Source organism: Pygocentrus nattereri, chromosome 28, assembly GCF_015220715.1.
Source record: "Pygocentrus nattereri isolate fPygNat1 chromosome 28, fPygNat1.pri, whole genome shotgun sequence".
Taxonomy (NCBI): Eukaryota; Metazoa; Chordata; class Actinopteri; order Characiformes; family Serrasalmidae; genus Pygocentrus; species Pygocentrus nattereri.
Genome location: NC_051238.1, coordinates 19,552,118 through 19,572,949, shown reverse-complemented (window position 1 = coordinate 19,572,949; position 20,832 = coordinate 19,552,118). Strand labels below are relative to the sequence as shown.

Here is a 20,832-nt window from a genome sequence, read left to right as displayed (position 1 = left end):
ACATCTTATAATATAGCAAATACATTTCTTTGGGATAGCTAAGGCCCAGGCCCTGGCTAAGAGTCTTATACTCAATACATTTCGCCTGGGAGGAATGAAATCTGAGACGTGATTCTGAAGTATAAGTCAATGGCCCAAGAACTGAAAACCAACATGTAAGGATAAACAATATCATAAACCACTGAACAGACTCCACGCTCGATCATTTCAGTGAAATTACTAAAGGCCAGGAAGAGAACAAGTATTCATGACCCAGGCCCGTTTAGGATCTAAAGTTTAAAAAGGAGCCAAGGCCTCATCTCATCATCTCCCCCATCAGAAAATCATTAGAATAGTACCAAGAAATTTTGTTGGGTTCTCTGAAGTCCAGGTCCAGGGTCTTGTTCTTAGGCTTCTTTCATTTTGCTGTGAGAAATTAAAGTCTAGGGTATGTGTTCTACAGCTCTGGTCTGAGTCCCAATAACAACGAAACAAACCTTCGCTTGTTAGCCTGTTCTTCAGTGGTCAGGACCCCCATGGACCCTCACAGAGCAGGTACTGTTTGGGTGGTGGGTCATTCTCAGCACTGCAGTAACACTGACGTGGCAGTGCTGCTGGAGTTTTTAAACACCTCAGTGTCGCTGCTGGACTGAGAATAGTCCACCAACCAAAAATATCCAGCCAACAGTGTGCCGCGTGACCACCAATGTAGCTCATACTGTACAGCAAGAGATGAGCTGTCGTCTCTGGCTTTGCATCTAAAAGGTGAAGCGACAATGCAGGTGCATCTAATAGATTGGACAGTGAGTGGTCATAATGTTTAAAACTCCAGCAGTACTGCTGTGTCTGATCTACTCATACCAGCACAACACACACAAATACACCACCAGCACGTCAATGTTACTGCAGTGCTGAGAATGATCCACCACCCATATAGTACCTGCTCTTTGAGGGTCCATGGGGGTCCTGACCACTGAAGAACAGGGTAACAAAGTATCAGAGTCTGTAACTGTAGAACTACAAAGTGCAGCTATACAGTAAGTGGAGCTGATAAAATGGTCAATGAGCGTAGAAACGAGGAGGTGGTCAGAATGTTATGCCTGATCTGTGTGTACACAGACTCTTCAGCAACTAAACTAAACTTCAGCAACACTTGGCCTCAAACATTAGCCTTCTCATCAGTGACGCTGGCTCTGTTTGGGGTGACAATCAGGCCTAAATAATGTCTCCACTGTTGATGTTGCAGCTCCACAGCAGAACCAGATTTTTAGGTAAAATAACATAATCCTCTGTTGCTGGAGAGTTCCCAGTTTTCACAATAAAACACAGTTTTCACAATAAATGGCCTTAAACGCTGGAGTTAATGCACAACTGCTAATTCACCAACCTGTAATGCTGAAGACTGATAGACTGCTGGACACAACAATGCAGATAATGAAACGGCAAAGAGAGGGATTTGAAACGAATGTCCATAATTTGGAGATGAATGGGCTTATTTACATTTATAATCACTCAGCTCATTTCGTCATCCGTTTAAACGGCAGCAACTCGTGTAGCTGAAGTTGCTTCTCATCCTCCTGCTTGGAGTTGGAGGATAAGAAGCAACTTCAACCTCGTAAAAAGGCGAACATTGAGAGATATTTTACAAGAAACTTGTGGAAAAGTTTCCTGAGATTGGAGAAAAGCGTCTATAGCTGAACTTAAAGGTTAAAGCAGAGCAGAGGAAGTCTGAGTTTTCATTTATTTAAGTTTTAGCCTGAACTAGAACATCAGCGCATACTGAGATGTACTTACAGCCAACATAGTAAAACGGACATACTATGTCGTGGCACCCAAGGTCCTTCATTTTTTCTTGCGACCCCTGAGCTAAGCCTACTAGTAAGGGGTGATCAGCCCGTGCCCGTTTGCTCCAGCTGTCCGCGGTCAGCATTGCAGTTGCCTCCAGCCGAGTGAATGACCTCGCTCTGTGGTTCAGATTGTCTGAAGCCTGTAGTGAAACTGTAGAGAAAGTTTTCACTATAGCTACACAAAACGCTGTAGTGGCTGCAGCTACTAGCTACAAAGAATTGTAGCCAACTACAAAAAGCTACACCCCCATCCCTGCATACAGTACCTAGATGCCGCGTCGCCTGTTGTTCTATATTTGAGGTGATATGCACATCACACATCAGCAAATCCATCAATGAGGAAATCACTTCTAATCTTAATACACGTAAAAATAAAATAAACCCCCCAGAACGCTTAAGAAGGATGAAGGTGAAATTGGTTTCCTATTCGCCATTTAAGGTGGAACGGGAAAATTCGAACAAGATGCTGGCTGATGCATTATTTAAGGTGGAAATTTGAACAAGAAGCTGGCAAATAAGAAGCTAACTGTCGCTTTAGCTTTGTGTAAGGTGCTATCTTAATCTATTTAATCTGTTAATCTATTTTGAAGATCTACACAGATTAAGGAATGCTATAATTTACCTATAGCTACAAAGCATAACCATCAGTGTAAAGAAATAACTACTACATAAAGTTAAGACCCTGAATAGACTATTAAATGAAACAAGCTTAATATAAAACCAGCGAAAAAAGTCACATAAACAGGTTCTGTGTGCCTCATTAACCACACGGCCACATCTACGCATAAACATTACACAATACGCATCACACAGACATGAGTCTAGACATCAGTCGTGGGCTGGAGGTTAGGGAACTGGCCCTGTGACCAGAAGGTTGCCGGTTCAATCCCCAGGGCTAACAGCACATGACTGAGGTGTCCTTGGGCAAGACCCCTAACCCCAATTGCTGCCTGGGCGCTGTGAATAGGGCTGCCCACTGCTCTGGGCAAGTGTGCTCACTGCCCCCTAGTGTGTGTATATTCATTAGTGTGCATGTGGTGTTTCACTTCACGGATGGGTTAAATGCAGAGGTGGAATTTCCCTGTTTGTGGGATTAAAAAAGTATCACTTCACTAATGAGTGTGGATCGCTGCGACCCTCTGTTATATAATCCTATCCCGCTGTCTGAGCGCTATATTGTTGAAACAGTGTAATTTTTGACAGTATCTTTATTAAACTGTCGCTCTAATGGTACTGAATGCAGTTCAGGAGCGATGCTGTTTTCTCTAACGCTAGGGGGCGCTCCCGAATGAGTCCAAAATGAATGGGTTGATATGGAGCATTTGAGCAAAATCATAGTTTAAAAATGCTGAAACATTTTAATGTAAAAGCATGAAATCATTTCCTCAACAGTGAATATAATAACCCATTTCAACACCGCTGTTATATTTAAGAGCTTTTAAACTCGAGTTATAGGAGTTTTAATCGGCGCCTCATGTAGGTCCATGACGTCAGTGAGCGCGAACAGCCAATGCGCTGCTCCGCTCCCCAATCAATCATCACTCTCTAGCAGTAAAGCCCGCCCCCTGCTGCCCAAAAGCCGAGATATACAGGTGAGTTTTCTTTGCATCCTTCTACTTTATAAAAATAAAGAAACGTTCTGGGTGATTAGAAACTATTTTAACTGTTCGTTTTTAGACGTTGAGCTCCATTCACTCCCATTCACTGAGGACTCACTCGCGGGCGCCCTCTGCTGGTTGCAGTCCCCTTTTGTTGTAACGGGGTGAATAGGGAGCGATAAACAGGCGCTAAACAGGGATGGTTGGTAATACAGCTGCGCGTTCTGCCTGTGTGTGTGTGTGTGTGTGTGTGTTTATTTTCTTTTGCCATGACTCTCCAGCGCACACGGGGGCGCTAAATCTCCACAGCCCCGGAACTGCCTGGAACCGGATGTCGTCTCATAATGCCGACATAGCTGAGCGCGCGTTGTGTCTGCGTTGTGCGCGTTTATAACCTGCGGGAATCTGCTGGATAAAAAGCACTTTAATCGACTCTTCTTATATCTGGACAGTCCCAGCGGTGTGGGTCCCAGCCCGTCTCGGTCTGAGCGCGTCCCGGTCTATCGGCTCTCCCTCCCAGCGGCAGCATGGCGGACGTCACAGCGCGTAGCCTGCAGTATGAATATAAAGCGGTGAGGAGCATTATTAGGATTAATAAGACTATTGGGATTAATAAGACTATTAGTGTTAATTGGGCTATTAGTGTTTATGGGACTATTAGGATTAATAGTCAGCGCTGGTTTTTAAGTCGTTCCGATTTGTGTGTAGTTGTTATTATTTGCGTGTGATGCTGGGAGGTGAGTGGTGGTGGTGGAGGAGGTGGTGGAGGAGGAGTTCTAGGTCAGAATCAGAACCAGAACCGAGCATTATTGGCCGGGTCTGCTGCGCATACAAGGAATTTGGTTTGGGTTACAGGAGCGCTCAGAGCACAGAATCAGACAGGCGTTCACATGTAGAGAATAAAATAAATATAAAATAACTAAATAAAATAAAATAAACCCTGCTCTCCTACCATCAATCAAACACACACACACTCTTTCTCTCACTCAGACACACACACACTCGCTCGCTCAGTCGGACCTGTAAAGAGTGGGTCTGAAGTTAAAGTGCTGAGTGCAGCAGCAGGTAAAGGGTGTTTAGAGGCAGAGAAAGAGATCAGTGAGGTGACACTCCGATAGGTGGGGCAATAATAAGGTGGGTCCTTTAATGTTGTATTCCTCTGTTGATCCTGTAGAACTCAAACTTGGTTTTGCAAGCTGACCGATCTCTCATTGACCGCACTCGGCGAGATGAGCCCACAGGCGAAGTTTTGTCACTGGTTGGAAAACTGGAGGGAACCAAAATGGGAGACAAGAGTCAAAGAACAAAGCCACAGATGTTGGAAGAGAGGAGAGCGAAGTAAGTGCGACGTTGCTTTCCGTGTGCCTGTTGGATTGGCATTTTTTGTGTTGTGTAACTTCACTTTATTTTATGTCGTGTAGGAGACGAAAGAGGGACGAAGACAGACATGATATCAACAAAATGAAAGGGTTCACGCTGTTGTCTGAGGGTATTGATGAGATGGTGGGGATCGTATACAAACCCAAGACCAAGGAAACCAGAGAAACGTATGAAATCCTGCTCAGTTTCATTCAGGCTGCTCTTGGAGACCAGGCAAGTTCTGCATCTCTTCTCTTTTGACATTTAAGGTGGAGAATCTTTCCCAACAAATCTTGCTTTTTCCTGCTCGGCCAATTGCTTGATCAGTGTAGTCCTCTGTTTTGCCCAACCATCTTCCAAATATCATTTGATGGAGCGAAGTTTGAGGAATTGTGTTGGATATGAAGTGCAGTCTTTTAGGTAGAAGAGGAGGAACATGTTCCACTCCCTCCATCGCTTATTCCTCTCCCACTTTTAATTCCTCAGCCGAGAGACATTTTATGTGGTGCAGCTGATGAAGTGTTGGCTGTCCTCAAGAACGATAAGATGAGGGATAAGGAAAGAAGGCGGGAGGTTGAGCAGTTGCTTGGGCCAACAGACGACACACGTTACCATGTCTTGGTCAACTTGGGCAGGAAGATCACTGACTACGGAGGAGACAAGGAACTCCAAAATATGGGTAAAGTTGTGGACATGATTTGCTGCTATGGTAGTGATGGCAGGGAAGTACCTGATTCTATTCATTTTAATTTAATTTTTAATTATAACAATTTTTTAAGAGTTTTAAATGTTTAGTTCCTTCTAATTTGCTAAAGCTAAATACAGAAATCGAAGAGGGAAATGCTTAAAGTTAAGTGATACTTTTCTAATCCCACAAATGGGGAAATTCCACCTCTGCATTTAACCCATCCGTGAAATGAAACACCACATACACACTAGTGAGCACACACACTAGTAGGCAGTGAGCACACTTGCCCGATGCAGTGGGCAGCCCTATCCACGGCGCCCGGGGAGCAGTTGGGGGTCAGGTGTCTTGCTCAAGGACACCTCAGTCATGTGCTGTAGGCTCCGGGGATCAAACCGGCGGCCCACAAGACTGCCCCCATCTGGTTCTTTTATCTGTTTTAATGAAGCCGTTCCCTTTTCTACACCGATTTATATTAATTAAACAGCAAACAAAACTTAGTGAAGGTAGGTGCCAGCAAGCCACCCGTAGTTTTGGAGAGCCAAACAATTTACCTGCATGTCTGACAAAAAAAGTTTGTACTTGGACCTTTTTTCATGTTGTCCAGCTGGCTAACTGTAGGTAAAGTTTAGTGCATGCTGAGGTGTAAAGTGTTTTTTAAAACTGCTCAGAAAACGAGACCGTGCAGAATCTGAGCCGTGGGCGCTCCCCGTTCCAAAGTCCGCCGAAATTGGTTGTAGTTTTTAAGCCTATGTGGTTAAACACATGGTGTTTGTGTGTTTCTGCTCCACTCATAACTGACACGGACAGGCAGCCTCAGTAACCTTTTGTGTTGCTGAAGCATTTTAAACCTTGATGTTTGCCTGTTATCTTGTAGTACTTCAATGTTGTTATAAAGCATTTATAAATGAAAGAATAAACTACTTTATTCAGTTGTTAGCTTGAGCTTTGAGATTTGAATGTTCTTGTCATTTTCTTATTTGCATATTAGAGGAGATGCTGATAATAAAATTTGAAAGAATGTCTGAAAATAAAAATATTCAGTAGTTGCAGCCCTAAATGCAAGAGTGATTTCAAGCAGGTCGTTTGCATTACAGTGTTTGTCTTTCCTCTGTTGCAGATGATAACATAGACGAAACATATGGAGTTAATGTTCAGTTCGAGTCGGATGAGGAGGTATGTACCCAAGAAATTTGTGTTTTTCTTGCTTCTAATCTTTAGGATCTTTTTTTTTGGTCTATAAACAAGAATTGGTTTCCTAAGCTATAGGTAAAAGGTTACACACATGTAAAATCCCTTTGTCAACTTGGGGAAAATTAAAGAGCTGTTTATGAAAATGAGACACGGTAGTGGACCTGCACAGAAAATGAAAGTTATTTAAACCTTAGACAGTTGAAGGTACCGTTAAGCACAATTATGGTGATAAAGTTTGAAAAGCCTGAAACGGTTAAAGATTTGCCACGAAGCAGACGCAAGAGCAGGATGCCCTCATGTAAAGTTTTCAGAACCAGAGGCAAAAAGGAACCCAGAGATCAGTGTCAGAACTTCAAGGTTTAGTTTTGTCTTTAAAAATTCAGTTAGTTGCTGCCTCTATGACCAGAAGCTGGAAGAATTCCACAAAAGTAGCTTTTCTAACAGCAAGCCACAAATTGCAGAGCCTGAACTTTGACAAAGTCATTGGACCAACAAATGGAATTGTGTGATGTGGTCAGATGAGACAAAAAACTGAGCTCTTTGATCAGGCGACATTTCCACAGTATGTAAAAGTGGCCCAAATCCGATCTTTTTCCTCGTATGTGGCACAGATGTGTGACTGTGTGAACAGCGGAAAACTGAATCGGACATTTTCAATTCTGATTTGAGACGCTTTCATATGTGGTACTGGAATCCGATCCGTATCCGATCTGCGGCAATGCGACTCCGTCTGAACAGCCATTCGTGCGACTTTTACGTCAGTCCAACTCGACATTCGTCATCATTTTGCGCTGCTGAGACTTATAAATACTCAGGCTGATGTTTCTGTACCAAAAAAATGAAGGAGACTCATCACAGCCGCTCCGAATTTGAAGAGGTTTAGAACGAAGCGGCCGGAGGAGCCCGAGGCTGCAGCATCAGAGAACAGTCTAAGCCCTTTTTACAGCAAACTCAAACACATTCGGGGTGACTCTATGAAATGTGGTTTCATCAAGAGAGCGGTCAGTGGAGTCAGTCCCAGCAGCGTATAGCGAGAGCAGCTTGGTTTTCAGGGTGGTCATTAATGTATTAACTTGTCCACTTGTCTAGTGGTGTTTTGTGTGCGTGAGATTTTTGTTTATTTCGGTCTGGAAAATGTGTTTAGGAAGATGATGAGGACCAGTATGGAGAGGTGCGGGAAGAAGGCTCGGATGACAGTGAGGGTGAGGAAGCGGATGTGGGGTGCACCTTGTCTGCTAATGTAAGTAATGAAGGCATCTTTAATGTTCTAGACTCATAATTTTCAGAGCATTCAGTAATCATGAACCGTGTGTGTGTGTGTGTGTGTGAGAGGCTGTGAGAATCGCTGCTGTCAGAACAAAACATTGTATCTCCAAAATAGTAACTTTACAGGAGAAAGAAAAAACATAACATTACTTTCAATGTAAGTCAATGGAACCAGACGTCTTTCCTAGTCATTTTGGGCCGTTGCTTGTAGTCCATTTATCATGAAATTCACACACAATGTAAAGAGAAACGGGCGTCTTCAAGTTTCAAGACAAACTGAAAAACAAAAAATTTAGATGAAAGGTTCTGTTCTCACAGCAGAAATATATTTCATTCTATGTGTATATGTCAATGTTCATTTTATATATATATATATATATATATATATATATATATATATGTGTATATATATATATATATATATATATATATATATATATATATATATATATATATATGTGTGTGTGTGTGTGTGTGTGTGTGTGTGTGTGTGTGTGTGTATAAAATATATGCTTGGGGGGTGTATTTGGATGTGGGAGCAGAGATCCATTGTTGGGGCATCACTGGCCTTAGTTTGATTCTCTGCTTCTCATCTTTATCAGTTATCCCACTATTTTGGCTCATTGATTTTCTATATTCTTTTGTCTGGATTGTAATGCAGTGCTGTTGGTTCGTTCTTGATAGGAGCGCTTTATTTATTAATGAATTTATTTATTTTTTATGATTTAGAACCGTGTTTCTCAAGCCTGGTTCTTGAGCCCCACATTTTAGTGTTTTCCATGCTCCTGACACATCTGATCCAACTAATCGGCACATTTGTTAGCCCTTACCAAGCTGAAGTGGGCATATTCAAGCAATGAAACACTGCAGGACCGTGTGCATCCACATCTGAGAGAAAGTGGTTTAGAAGATAGTTATTTTATATTTGAAAGACTGTTGTTGACAAGCAGAAATAATGTGGGTTTTTTTTTTTTTTTTTTTTAATAAAACGTTTTTCTGTTCATTTAATGTTTATATTGGGAAGCTTAAGTGCACTTTTCCCAATTTATCCATTCGTTTAAAGCATATTTGAGTCATTACTCAGTTATGGAAATTGTGGAAATCATTAGTCCATAGTTAAGTTTGAATAAAATGCTTTTAGAGAAATGCAGCAAGCTTTTATCATTTAAAATCTACACATGTTAATAAAACCTTTTTCTCCTTAGTTGGGAAGTGCAGGAGATGTGATGACAGCCAAAAAGAAAGACCTTCATCCAAGAGACATTGATGCTTTCTGGCTTCAGCGACAACTCAGCCGTTTCTATGATGATGCCATTGTGTCTCAGAAGAAAGCTGATGAGGTTCTGGAGATTCTGAAGGTGAAGAGACTTTTTCTCCCCCACAATGTCTTTATTTACTCTGTAGTTCATATTGAGCGTGTGTTCTGGAGTGGTCACCAGCACTCCCTGAGCAAGCGAGAAAACTTTTGAAAGCCAATTTCAGGCGGGTTCTTCGAGTGTGTGGGCCGACTTCTCTTCTCCTTTTTTTGCAGACTGCTAGTGACGACCGAGAGTGCGAGAATCAGTTGGTGCTTCTGCTTGGATTTAATACCTTTGATTTCATTAAGGTGCTGCGCCAGCACAGACGCATGAGTAAGTACACAGCAGAGGTATTATCATTATCTTCTCATAACGTTGAAGTAAATTTATTGGTATGTTGGAAATACTACTTTTTAGTCTATGCTATTAGGGGTTCACCGAATATTTGGCACCTGAAATTATTATAATATATGTAATTATAATAATTTATACTGATGCTATTTTTTTTTTTCTATAAAATGTTTTGGTGTAATTTAACATTTAATAAATCCATATTTTATTTTTACTTTTACTATGGTGGGGTGCTTATTTGTTTGTTTGTTTGTTTTATTTGCAAATTTGTCATTGTGCTTTGTTGGTTTATCAGCTGGGATGTTCAGTGTTCGATAAATATTTTTTAATTGCAGGTCTGTAAATGTTTTTTCTTTTGAAAACCAAGAGAAAAGTATATTTAGCTTACTTGATTTATGTAATGGTGAAAAAAGTGGCAAAATTAATGTTTTTTTTTTTTTTTTCCTCCCTGATTCTGTGAATCCCTACATGCTAAAATAATTAATCTGTTCTTTTCACTTTAATTTCTTCGTCTCCTGTAGTCCTCTATTGTACCATGTTGGCCAGTGCTCAGAGCGAAGCCGAAAAGGAGAGAATAATCGGCAAAATGGAAGCTGATCAGGACTTGTCCAAAGTTCTTTACCAACTGCAGGAAACCGAGAAGGAGGACATTATTCGAGTGAGTGCGCCATTGTCTGTTACTGTGTATTGTCTGGTAATCAATCTCGTTTGTCATGACATCACATTAGTTATTCATAAAAATATGAAACTAACAGTAACTTGAAAATATCTGTTTTGTAGGAAGAGAGATCTCGCAGGGAAAGAGTGAGGAAGTCGCGGATGGACAATGATCTGGAGTCTATGGACATCGATCATGCAGAGGTATAGTGAAGCGTTTCTGTTCAGTAATAACAGGTGTACAGATGTTACGTAGAGTGACTGACGTACGTGTTGGCGCTCTCCTCTCAGTCAGTGACAGCGCGACAACTGCTGGATCTGGAGGACCTTGCCTTCACCCAGGGTAGTCACTTCATGGCCAACAAGCGCTGTCAGCTGCCTGATGGTTCCTTCCGCAAACAGAGAAAAGGTTATGAGGAGGTGCATGTACCTGCACTCAAATCCAAGCCCTTCGCTGAGGATGAGGTATGTGTTTTTTCCTTTTTCCTAAGACACCTTTTTCTCATTATACACGTTAATATTTCCCCAACGGTCATCACTGAGGAGATATTAACATGTCAGTGCAGTGTATGGTGGCTTCATGGTAGGGTAGGGTGGTGTGTCGTATTTAAGGAGAGGTTGGTTAGATTTCTGTTTGACATCCCAGAAAAAAATCTACACTAGCATTACATCCAGCCAGAGACACATTAGTTTAAGTTGTATGTTGCTCCTTGTCTCATTGTGATATCAGACAGCTTTAGTGAGCTTGAGTTCACTAAAGTGCTCTCTGCAACTCTGAAAATGATTAGAGATGCCACCTAACAGCTGGTCTGACAGCTGGTCAGCCTTTGTGGGACTTCTAGTTTACTTTTTTGATTTTGTCTTTTAAAATTTTGTCAAACATTTGACAAGTGTTGTAATAACTCACTTTATGCCTTTGTGTTCATTTTAAACAAGTTTCCCTCATTCATGTATTCGCCCTTATGCATTGCTGCATTTTCTGTGAAAATACTGTTGGACTTGCTGGTGTTTTGAGTTTCTGCTGTGTTTCACATTTTCCTTACCTCCATCAGACCCTGGTGGCTATTGAGAAGATGCCAAAGTATGCCCAGGCTGCCTTTGAGGGATTCAAAACCTTGAATCGCATCCAGAGCAAACTGTTCAAGACTACCATGGAGACAGATGGGAACCTGCTTGTGTGCGCTCCCACTGTAAGTGCAGTGAAGGAACCTAAATTATCCTTTCTGTTAATTGCAGTGTCATCTGTCACCATGTCTACTTGTTTGTCTATCTCTTCATAACGCTACTGCCCTTCTGTCTGCGATGCTTAGGGAGCTGGTAAAACTAATGTTGCCCTGATGGCCATGCTCAGAGAGATTGGCAAGCATATCAACATGGATGGCACTATCAATGTAGATGACTTTAAAATCATCTACATTGCTCCTATGCGTTCACTTGTGCAGGAAATGGTGGGCAGTTTTGGAAAGGTAAGACCACCAATGCTTTTGATGAACTGCACCACAGTTTGTTTTAGCAGTGCCTTCTGGGGGCTTGTGTAGTTCTTCTTATTGTCATTCTTTTCATAGCGTTTGGCCAGTTATGGCATCACGGTGTCTGAGCTGACTGGAGATCACCAGCTTTGCAAGGAGGAGATCAATGCCACTCAGATCATTGTTTGCACACCTGAGAAATGGGACATCATCACCCGGAAGGGTGGGGAGCGCACATACACCCAGCTAGTGCGCCTTATCATTATTGTAAGTAAACTTTACATGTCCTTCACTCCACATTAGCACAGTGCTGCAGTTGTGATGAGACACAGGGTTGGAATTGCACCTCCTTTTTCTTCTTTGCCAAACTGATTTTTATGCCCGTTCAGGATGAGATCCACTTGCTTCATGATGACCGTGGACCTGTATTGGAATCTCTCATCGCTCGGACCATCCGAAATGTTGAACTGACGCAGGAAGATGTGCGTCTCGTTGGTCTCAGTGCCACGCTGCCCAACTATGAGGACGTGGCCACATGTCTGCGTGTGGACCCTGCCAAGGGCCTGTTCTACTTTGACAACAGGTGAAAATGCTGTTCTATATATGCCCTCATTGTCCGTTTTATTAGATGCACTATATCTGTTTCTCTGCGTACTTTGTTAGCCCCCTTTTACCCTGTTCTTCAGTGGTCAAGACCCCTATGGACCCTCACAGACCTATGGACTCTCAGCACTGCAGTGACGGTGACTTAAGTGATACTTTTTTTTTAATCCCACAAACGGGGAAATTCCACCTCCACATCCGTGAAGTGAAACACCACATACACACTAGTGAATACACACACGCTAGGGGGCAGTGACCACACTTGCCCGGAGCGGTGGGCAGCTCTATACACAGCACCCGGGGAGCAATTGGGGGTCAGGTGTCTTGCTCAAGGACATCTCAGTCATGGAGTGTCGGCATTGGGAATTGAACTGGCAACCTTCCAGTCACAGGGCCAGCTCCCTAACCTCCAGCCCACGACTGATCCACTCAGCGCAACACACAAATACATCACCACTATGCACTGCTGAGAATGATCCACCTCCCAAATAGTACCTGCTCTGTGAGGGTCCATGGGGGTCGTAACTGCTAAAGAACAGGGTTAAAAAAGTGTGCAGAGAAACCGATGGACTGGTAGGTAGGTCTCTCTTTCTTTGTTTCATTTGCCCCATCAGTCATCCCCCTGCCCAATCTCCCTCTGTCCAGTTTCCGTCCTGTGCCGCTGGAGCAGACATATGTAGGAATTACAGAGAAGAAGGCCATCAAACGTTTTCAGATTATGAATGAGATTGTCTATGAGAAGATCATGGAACATGCTGGAAAGAACCAGGTAAAAGAGAGCTTTCCAGATATCTGGTCGCTATTAAAAATTTCTTCTGTAACCCTTAGAAATCTTCTTAAACATGTGTTGATCAACCTGAAAGTTCTGTCATTCTGTTTGGAGCACAGGTTTTGGTGTTTGTACACTCGCGTAAGGAGACGGGTAAGACTGCAAGGGCGATCAGGGATATGTGTCTCGAGAAAGACACTTTGGGGCTGTTCCTTCGAGAGGGCTCTGCTTCCACTGAGGTCCTGAGGACTGAGGCAGAGCAGTGCAAGGTCAGGCTTGATTCTTGGATGACACCTGAATGCTGAATGCTTTATTTTCTTACCACCACTAGACTGAAGTTCACACTGTGTTAATAGAGGTATAGTTTGTCCTGCCTCAGTTTGCCAGCAGCTTTATTGGCTTACATTTTAAGTCCACTAAAACTAGATAACTAGATCTAGATTAGTGAAAACAGAGCTAACAAACCGGTGTATACAAGCCCTCTTTCTACTGAATGCTTGCCAAGTAACAATTTTTCTTTTCCTATAATTGTGCAGAATCTTGAGCTGAAGGATCTCTTGCCATATAGCTTTGCCATCCACCATGCTGGCATGACCAGAGTAGACAGGACACTGGTGGAAGATCTGTTTGCTGATCGACATATTCAGGTATGTTATCTATGAGTATTTTTGGATAGTTTGGACAGAATTGAATGCATGTTGCTTTTATATAACAATCCAATTTGGTGTGACAGTGCATGCAGAGATACATTATTGTATTTCAGGTACTGGTGTCTACTGCTACACTGGCTTGGGGAGTGAACTTGCCAGCACACACAGTCATCATCAAAGGCACCCAGGTGTACAGCCCAGAGAAAGGCAGGTGGACTGAGCTAGGAGCTCTGGATGTTCTACAGGTTGGTTAGACCGTAGACTATTTGAGAGGGTTAATGATGAGTATGAATGATTGCTTCTGCTCTGTATATCTGTTGTGGGGTGTGTTGTGGGTTGTGGGTTTGTTTTTTTTTTTTGTTTTTTTTTGTTTTGTTTCTCATACATATACTGCGATTTAAAATGGATATATTTATAGACAAGAGACCAGTCAAACATGGCAACAGGATCTCCTGGTAGACGTTAAGAGACCATTCCTTGCTTTAAAAGGAATGATCAAGGTTCTTTGTCAAGGGCCTACACCCCAGTAGAGCTGTCAGGCATTATTGAACTGAACTCATCACCATCACAACAGATTAAGAAAAATAACTAATGCACTTTTTTTTTTTTTTTTTAGATGTTATACAACTTTTCATTCTCTTATTCACATATAAAGGGGTAGGTTTGGCAAGTAGAACTGCTCCCTGGTGACAGAAGTCATGACTTCAGATCCCACCTAGGAACACCACCATTACTATCGTCTTGAAAGTCACATAACCCCAAGAGATGCTGTTGACCAAATGACATTTTTCCTGTCTTAAGTACCTCTTGTACACTGGAGCCCTTTTCCCTCTGTTGCTAGCTGCCTTCATAACCTAAACTAAAACGCCAACATTTATTCCTCAGTGTCTAACTAAAATCATTGTTGGAATACTGTGTTGGCATCTTCTTCACATTTAAGTCAACTCAGTTTTATTTATAAAGCACTTTATACAATGTGTTGTCGACAACAGGTGGCAAACAGCATTAGTATAAAAATATTAGAATACATCATGGGGAAATCGAGTAGAACAATGGTTAGATAGTTTTAGTTTATGCAGCATTAGGAGGGTCAGTTCATGAGGGAGAAGTTTGCACAGCGTTGTACAGTATGAAGCTCAAAGGTGGTCAAAACAGTCCAGAAGGCTGGCAAGCAGTGGGCACTCAATCAAGGCAGAAGAAGCAACAGCATCCAACCGGCAAAGAAAAGGAAAACGCAGTTAGTTCTGTAAGGGTGACTGATCACAGTTTACAGTATTAAGTGTGCAGCAGAGACTCCAACAGGTCTAGTTATTACAGCCTAACTAAACGGGAGAAAACAGAAAGGTAATTGAGACGTGAGGCTCCCTGACATGTCGGCGCCCCTCCGCTCCACAGTGAGCAAACATGAGTGAACACGTGAGAGCAGACTTAAAGACTGAGGCTGTGTCCGAGTCCCAAACACTGACGAGGATCATTCCAGAGTTGAGGGGCTTTGTATGAGAGGCTCACCCCTCTGATGTAGCTTTGCTAATAGTAAGCCAGCACCTTGTGATCTAAGTAGGCGTGATGGTTCATAGTGGGAGAGAAGTTCACTCAGGTATTTATAAAGCAATATTACTTATATTAGCAATATTGTGGAGATGCAGGAAGGCTTCTTATCATGTTTACACCAAAGGTCAGAATTAAGTCTGAAGTGTGGCTGGGATAATGAGTGGGCCCCTTTATATTTTCAGTGAAACCTACAAAGCCCAAGATGGACATTTGCGGTTTGTCAAAGTGGATATTAAAATCTCTGACAATTATTACTTTATTTGAAAGAAGTCTGATATCCTGGTAATGCAGCCATGGTGGACCATATCTTCACTTTAGCCTTTTGCTATGATCTTCTCAGATGTTGGGGCGTGCGGGCCGTCCACAGTACGATACTAAAGGAGAGGGCATTCTGATCACATCCCATGGAGAACTGCAGTATTACCTGTCTCTGCTCAACCAGCAGCTGCCTATAGAGAGCCAGATGGTGGGCAAACTCCCGGACATGCTTAATGCAGAGATTGTGCTAGGAAACGTCCAAAATGCTAAGGTAAGGTTTCGATATGTAGTTTATATACAAGGCTGTTTGTGTTAGTTGAACTATGATATCTACCAGTTACTTTACAGTCCTGCTGAAAAATTCCTGTTTAATATGACAAATGCAGACAGTATTGCGAAATTTACTGTAGTTATATGTACATTTAACTGTAGTTAGTTAGTTAAACTAGTTAGTAGTTAGTTAAAAAAAATGAAATGCTATAACTACATTACATTTAACTTTACAGCGTTAGATTCTACAGTACTAAAGTCCAATTCTGTGCTCTCATGTACTCATTTTCTGTCTCAGGATGCAGTGAACTGGATGGGCTACACTTACCTGTATGTGCGGATGCTGCGAAACTCCATACTATATGGGATTTCCCATGATGAACGCAACACAGACCCTTTCTTGGAAAGGCGCAGGATGGATCTGGTGCATACAAGTGCCAGCATACTAGAAAAGAACAACTTAGTCAAGTATGACAAGAGGACTGGCAGCTTCCAGGTGAACACTAGGCCCAAAAACAGCTATTTATACTAACTATACTTTAACTCTCATACGGCATTATAAATGTTTGTTGTGTTACACCCTAATCTACCCTAGATAAATGGAAGGAAATGTCATCTTTTTCCGATTAATCTGACATTTTAATTAATCTTTACCTCAAGCTTGTATGTCCAAACATATGTGCCTGGTCTTATTCCATAGGTGACGGACCTGGGGCGCATTGCCAGTCACTTCTACATCACCCATGATTCCATAATGACCTACAACCAGCTGCTAAAGCCCACACTCAGTGAAATCGAACTTTTCAGAGTGTTCTCCCTCTCATCGGAGTTTAGAAACATCGCCGTCAGAGAGGTATTGTTCTAATTGCTCATGTCATTGCTTTTATTAATATATTTAAGCAGATGTTTTATTTATATATTTATTATAAGTCCAGAGGGCAGAGGAAACTGTTCGGCAAGTCACTAAATAAAACAATAAGACAAAAATATATAAGGATAAGGGGGGACCCATCCTCCGCTGGTCAGACTACCTACAAATGATTATACTACTAATATTAATAGCAGTAGTATTAGTAGTAGTAATAGCTAGGAGTCCATGAGAACATCACTGTAGGGTGGGCAGCTAGTCCAAGGTAGGTGACGGTAGCTGGGGCGTGGGCAGCTGGTCTGAAGAGGGTAGCAGGAGAGCTCGAAAGTCAGTCATCCTTCAGTGCCCAGCCGGGCATGTGGGTGGTTGTATACTCAAGGGGAAAAAAGCAGGGAGATGGAATTAGTTTTATTCTGTCTGTTTGTACATAAACAGGGGATGTAAACATTTCCAGAGTGTGGCTAATGACTCCGGCAGATCTAACTATGACAGCTTAACTAAAAGGAGAGAACCAGAAGGACACACAGACATGGCAGCACTCAAACAGTCTGGCATCCCTCCGCTCCACCGTCCACAAACCTGAGTGACCGCGTGCGAGCAGCGGGACGACAGCACCAGCGTCTCAGTTTACTATAATTCCCTGTGTCCATGGACCCCTGGATCTGCTGCCTTTATCTATAGTGGGTGATGATAGTCTAGTCTTACACATCTTAATAAAACTAATAATAATAAGACAAAAGAGTTAGTAAAAAATATGCCCAATATTATACAGGGCTATGAAAAATGAGTTGCCCTTCACTCGGTGTCTTCCGTTTTTGTGGGGGGAGTTTAATCGATTATATAGTTGCAGCCCAGATGAAACTGCTGCTCCATTTAAGGTGAAACGGAGAATTTGAATAAGAACCTGACAAGTAAAAAGCAAAAGTCAGTGTTGTGGTGAGGTGTGCAGTACATACTACTGCTTCCGATCACCTAACAATGATTACCTTTAAAAACAAGCTGTTTTCCAGCTGAAATGCCGCTACGGTCCGAGAAGTTAAGATAAGCTGTAAAGGGGCCAGGGATGTTAACTGACTGAGCTGCCGGACTGTTAGCTAGCATGATGCTATCTAGCTAACTCAGTGAAACCTTCCAGCGGCAGGTTAAATCTTTCAGGGAGCTTAATCCTCCCACTAGCTAGGAAAACGTTCCCTGTTCCTGAATTCACCCCTGCATTTATTTGCCAGGTCAGGATTTTACCTGGCTTTTCTCTTGGTTCATAGTGTTATTATTTTGTTCTGAGACTTTTTTCTATTTTATATATTTTTTAACTGTAATCTGTATCTGGATGTATCATGTCTTTGGTGTATACAGTAATTTGATCTGATATATTGGCTTTCAATGCATCCTCTGGAATAAAGGCAGTCATGGGCTGGAGGTCAGGGAACCATCCTCGTAATCGGAAGGTTGCTGGTTCGATCCCCAGAGCCGACCGCACATGATTGAGGTGTCCTTGAGCAAGACACCTAACCCCTAACTGCTCCCTGGGTGCTGTAGATAGGGCTGCCCCCCGCTCTGGGCAGCTGTGTTCACTGCCCCCTAGTGTGTGTGTGCTCACTAGAGTGTATGTGGTGTTTCACTTCACGGATGGGTTAAATGTGGAGGTGAAATTTCCCCGTTGTGGGACTAATAAGGGTCAATTAATCTTAATCTTAAAGCTCTTCGGGGACAGAGGCTTGATTGGGTTTATAAAATTCTGTATATGGTCTCTTATGAATGTGGGTTTCTTTAGTAGTGCTGGGTTTAGTCTCCACCGGTATGGGCCTTCCATATAATTAGTTTGTATTGACTGTCAGTGGGGAATGATCTGAAATGGGTTCTAGATATATTCAGTTTCAGTTACTCTATAGTCTAGCTGTTCTAGTGTGGGAGTTGTGTGGACACGAGTGAAACTAAGTTTCTGGTTTCTCAGAATAACTGTCTGTACGACTTGATCTGTCAGTGGTTTTGGCTGCCTTGCTACTTGATGTTGCCGTTGTTGTTTCCAAATAAGTTCAGAAATAAATCTTGAGTAAGAAGGTGGTCTTCATGGTTTGGGGCATAAACATTCAGTAAGGTCCAAGTTTCAGAATACGTGTTGCCATGTGTCAGTACATATTGTCCAGTGGGGTCATGAATAGTTTGAACTTTCACGTTCAATTTTTGTAAGCTGACGTTTAAATGCAACGTGTTTTACGTCTCTTTAAATAGCCATCGTTTAACTGTTTCGAGTCCATTTACTTTGATATAATATAAACCACCACTTTTATTGTTTACTTTTGCTAATTTTATATACACTCACTGGCCACTTTTCAGTTGCTTGATAACACATAGCTAATCAGCCTAGGCATGTAGAGGTGGTCAAGACAACTTGCTGAAGTGCAGACCGAGCATCAGAATGGGGAAGAAAGGGGATTTAAGAGGCTTTGAATGTGGCGTGGTTGTTGGTGCCAGACGAGCTGGTCTGAGTATTTCAGAAACTGCTGATCTGCTGGGATTTTCACGCACAACCATCTCTAGGGTTCACAGAGCACGGTCCGAAAAAGAGGAAATATCCAGTGAGCGGTCAGTTGTGTGGACGAAAATGCCTTGTTGATGTGAGAGGTCAGAGGAGAATGGACAGACGATAGAAAGGCAACAGGAACTCAAATAACCAACCAAAATCTCTGAGGAACGTTTCCAACACCTTGTTGAAAGTCTGCCACGAAGAATTAAGGCAGTTCTGAAGGCGAAAGGGGGTCCAACCTTTTACTAGCAAGGTGTACCTAATAAAGTGGCCGGGGAGTGTATATTAGGTCACATAATCAGTTGAATTAAGGGTTTGTGGAGGAGAAGGTTATAATAACAAAAATGTGTTAACAAAACAAACATCTTTATTTTATAGCTTAGCTTCACTCAGTTCTTTACATATGTTTTATCAGCTTTAATGAGAGGAACTATTCAAACCAACAGAAGGGCCGTTTCATTTTATGACATTTCAGTGTTCAAGGTCATCAAACGTTACCTTAACTAAAAACAGTTGAGCAGTGGTAGGATGTACAGAGTTTTATGTACAACAGACTTGAATTATTTGAGGCAATGAAATCTGGGATTACAGTGTGGTGAAAGTGCAAGTGATGACTAGTTTTTTGCAAAGGAAATGGATGGACGTGCGTCAAAATGAAATACACAGATTCTGAATTAATGGCTATTTCATCAGCACTTGAGCAAAACAACTCGTGTTGTCTAGACTGGAGTGAATGCTTGATGACTGAATAATCATGTGCTTATGATTTCATGTTTTAATATTTCAAAAATGTAAAAGTTCTCTCTCTTTAAATGTTTATCATGGGTATTTTGTTTTATGTAATGGAGAAGAGAGACTTCCACTGATGGTGGAAGATCCCAGACTCCAGTTCTGTGTTGCTTATTTTCCACTTGATGGTTGTACCAGCTCTGTTTATCACACTGTAACAGTGTGATTAGATTGTTTTCCATGTATTTTTATATGTAAAGTCACACACTGTCATCTTTGAACAGGAGGAGAAACTAGAGCTTCAGAAGCTGCTGGAGAGGGTGCCGATTCCAGTGAAGGAAAGTATTGAGGAGCCCAGTGCTAAGGTGTGTGTGTGTGTGTGTGTGTGTGTGTATTGTGAAAAGCATGCGACTGATGTGAAGTTTGTACTCTGAGCTCATTATATTGCACTGCTGTTGTGTCTCTTAGATAAATGTGCTGCTGCAGGCCTACATCTCTCAGCTCAAACTGGAGGGCTTCGCTCTGATGGCTGACATGGTCTATGTGACCCAGGCAAGATTACAAAGTTAACCCTTTCCTAATGCAGTGAACCATGAACCGTCATGTGTATTCTGTCTGCTCTTTTATTCCTGCAGCTCATATTCAGTCTCAGACTATTTTTATTATTAACTTTTACTGTTACTTGTGAATTTGCTATAGAAGTATGTTACCTGCGCTTCATGATATCTAAATTCAAGCTACATTAGCTGGTGCAACAAAATGGCACCTAGCCCACATTAGCTAGCTGGCGTACAGTTTTCGGACAGGTTTTATGATCACAGCTGATGCAACAATGTCACGGCCTTTTTCACAGGGTTGTAACTGTTCAGTGTTTACAACAGATTTACCTGTGCTTCCTGACTTCGGC

General features: G+C 42.1%; 1 protein-coding gene across 1 annotated transcript in view; it reads left to right on the top strand.

Annotated features, from left to right (window-relative positions):
* Positions 1-3,951: 3,951 nt before the first annotated feature.
* snrnp200 (small nuclear ribonucleoprotein 200 (U5)) overlaps positions 3,952-20,832 on the top strand; it is a 30,666-nt gene continuing 13,785 nt past the window's right edge. Inside the window, exons 1-24 of the mRNA XM_037535832.1 lie at positions 3,952-3,996; positions 4,599-4,762; positions 4,846-5,017; positions 5,270-5,462; positions 6,589-6,644; positions 7,807-7,902; positions 9,134-9,286; positions 9,460-9,559; positions 10,099-10,235; positions 10,358-10,438; positions 10,526-10,699; positions 11,287-11,424; positions 11,545-11,700; positions 11,800-11,970; positions 12,093-12,286; positions 12,952-13,075; positions 13,195-13,344; positions 13,612-13,722; positions 13,839-13,970; positions 15,617-15,805; positions 16,103-16,300; positions 16,505-16,657; positions 20,210-20,290; positions 20,394-20,477. Of these exons, the coding sequence (XP_037391729.1) occupies positions 3,952-3,996; positions 4,599-4,762; positions 4,846-5,017; positions 5,270-5,462; positions 6,589-6,644; positions 7,807-7,902; positions 9,134-9,286; positions 9,460-9,559; positions 10,099-10,235; positions 10,358-10,438; positions 10,526-10,699; positions 11,287-11,424; positions 11,545-11,700; positions 11,800-11,970; positions 12,093-12,286; positions 12,952-13,075; positions 13,195-13,344; positions 13,612-13,722; positions 13,839-13,970; positions 15,617-15,805; positions 16,103-16,300; positions 16,505-16,657; positions 20,210-20,290; positions 20,394-20,477 (3,252 nt within the window). The remainder of the gene's footprint in view (positions 3,997-4,598; positions 4,763-4,845; positions 5,018-5,269; positions 5,463-6,588; positions 6,645-7,806; positions 7,903-9,133; positions 9,287-9,459; positions 9,560-10,098; positions 10,236-10,357; positions 10,439-10,525; positions 10,700-11,286; positions 11,425-11,544; positions 11,701-11,799; positions 11,971-12,092; positions 12,287-12,951; positions 13,076-13,194; positions 13,345-13,611; positions 13,723-13,838; positions 13,971-15,616; positions 15,806-16,102; positions 16,301-16,504; positions 16,658-20,209; positions 20,291-20,393; positions 20,478-20,832) is intronic.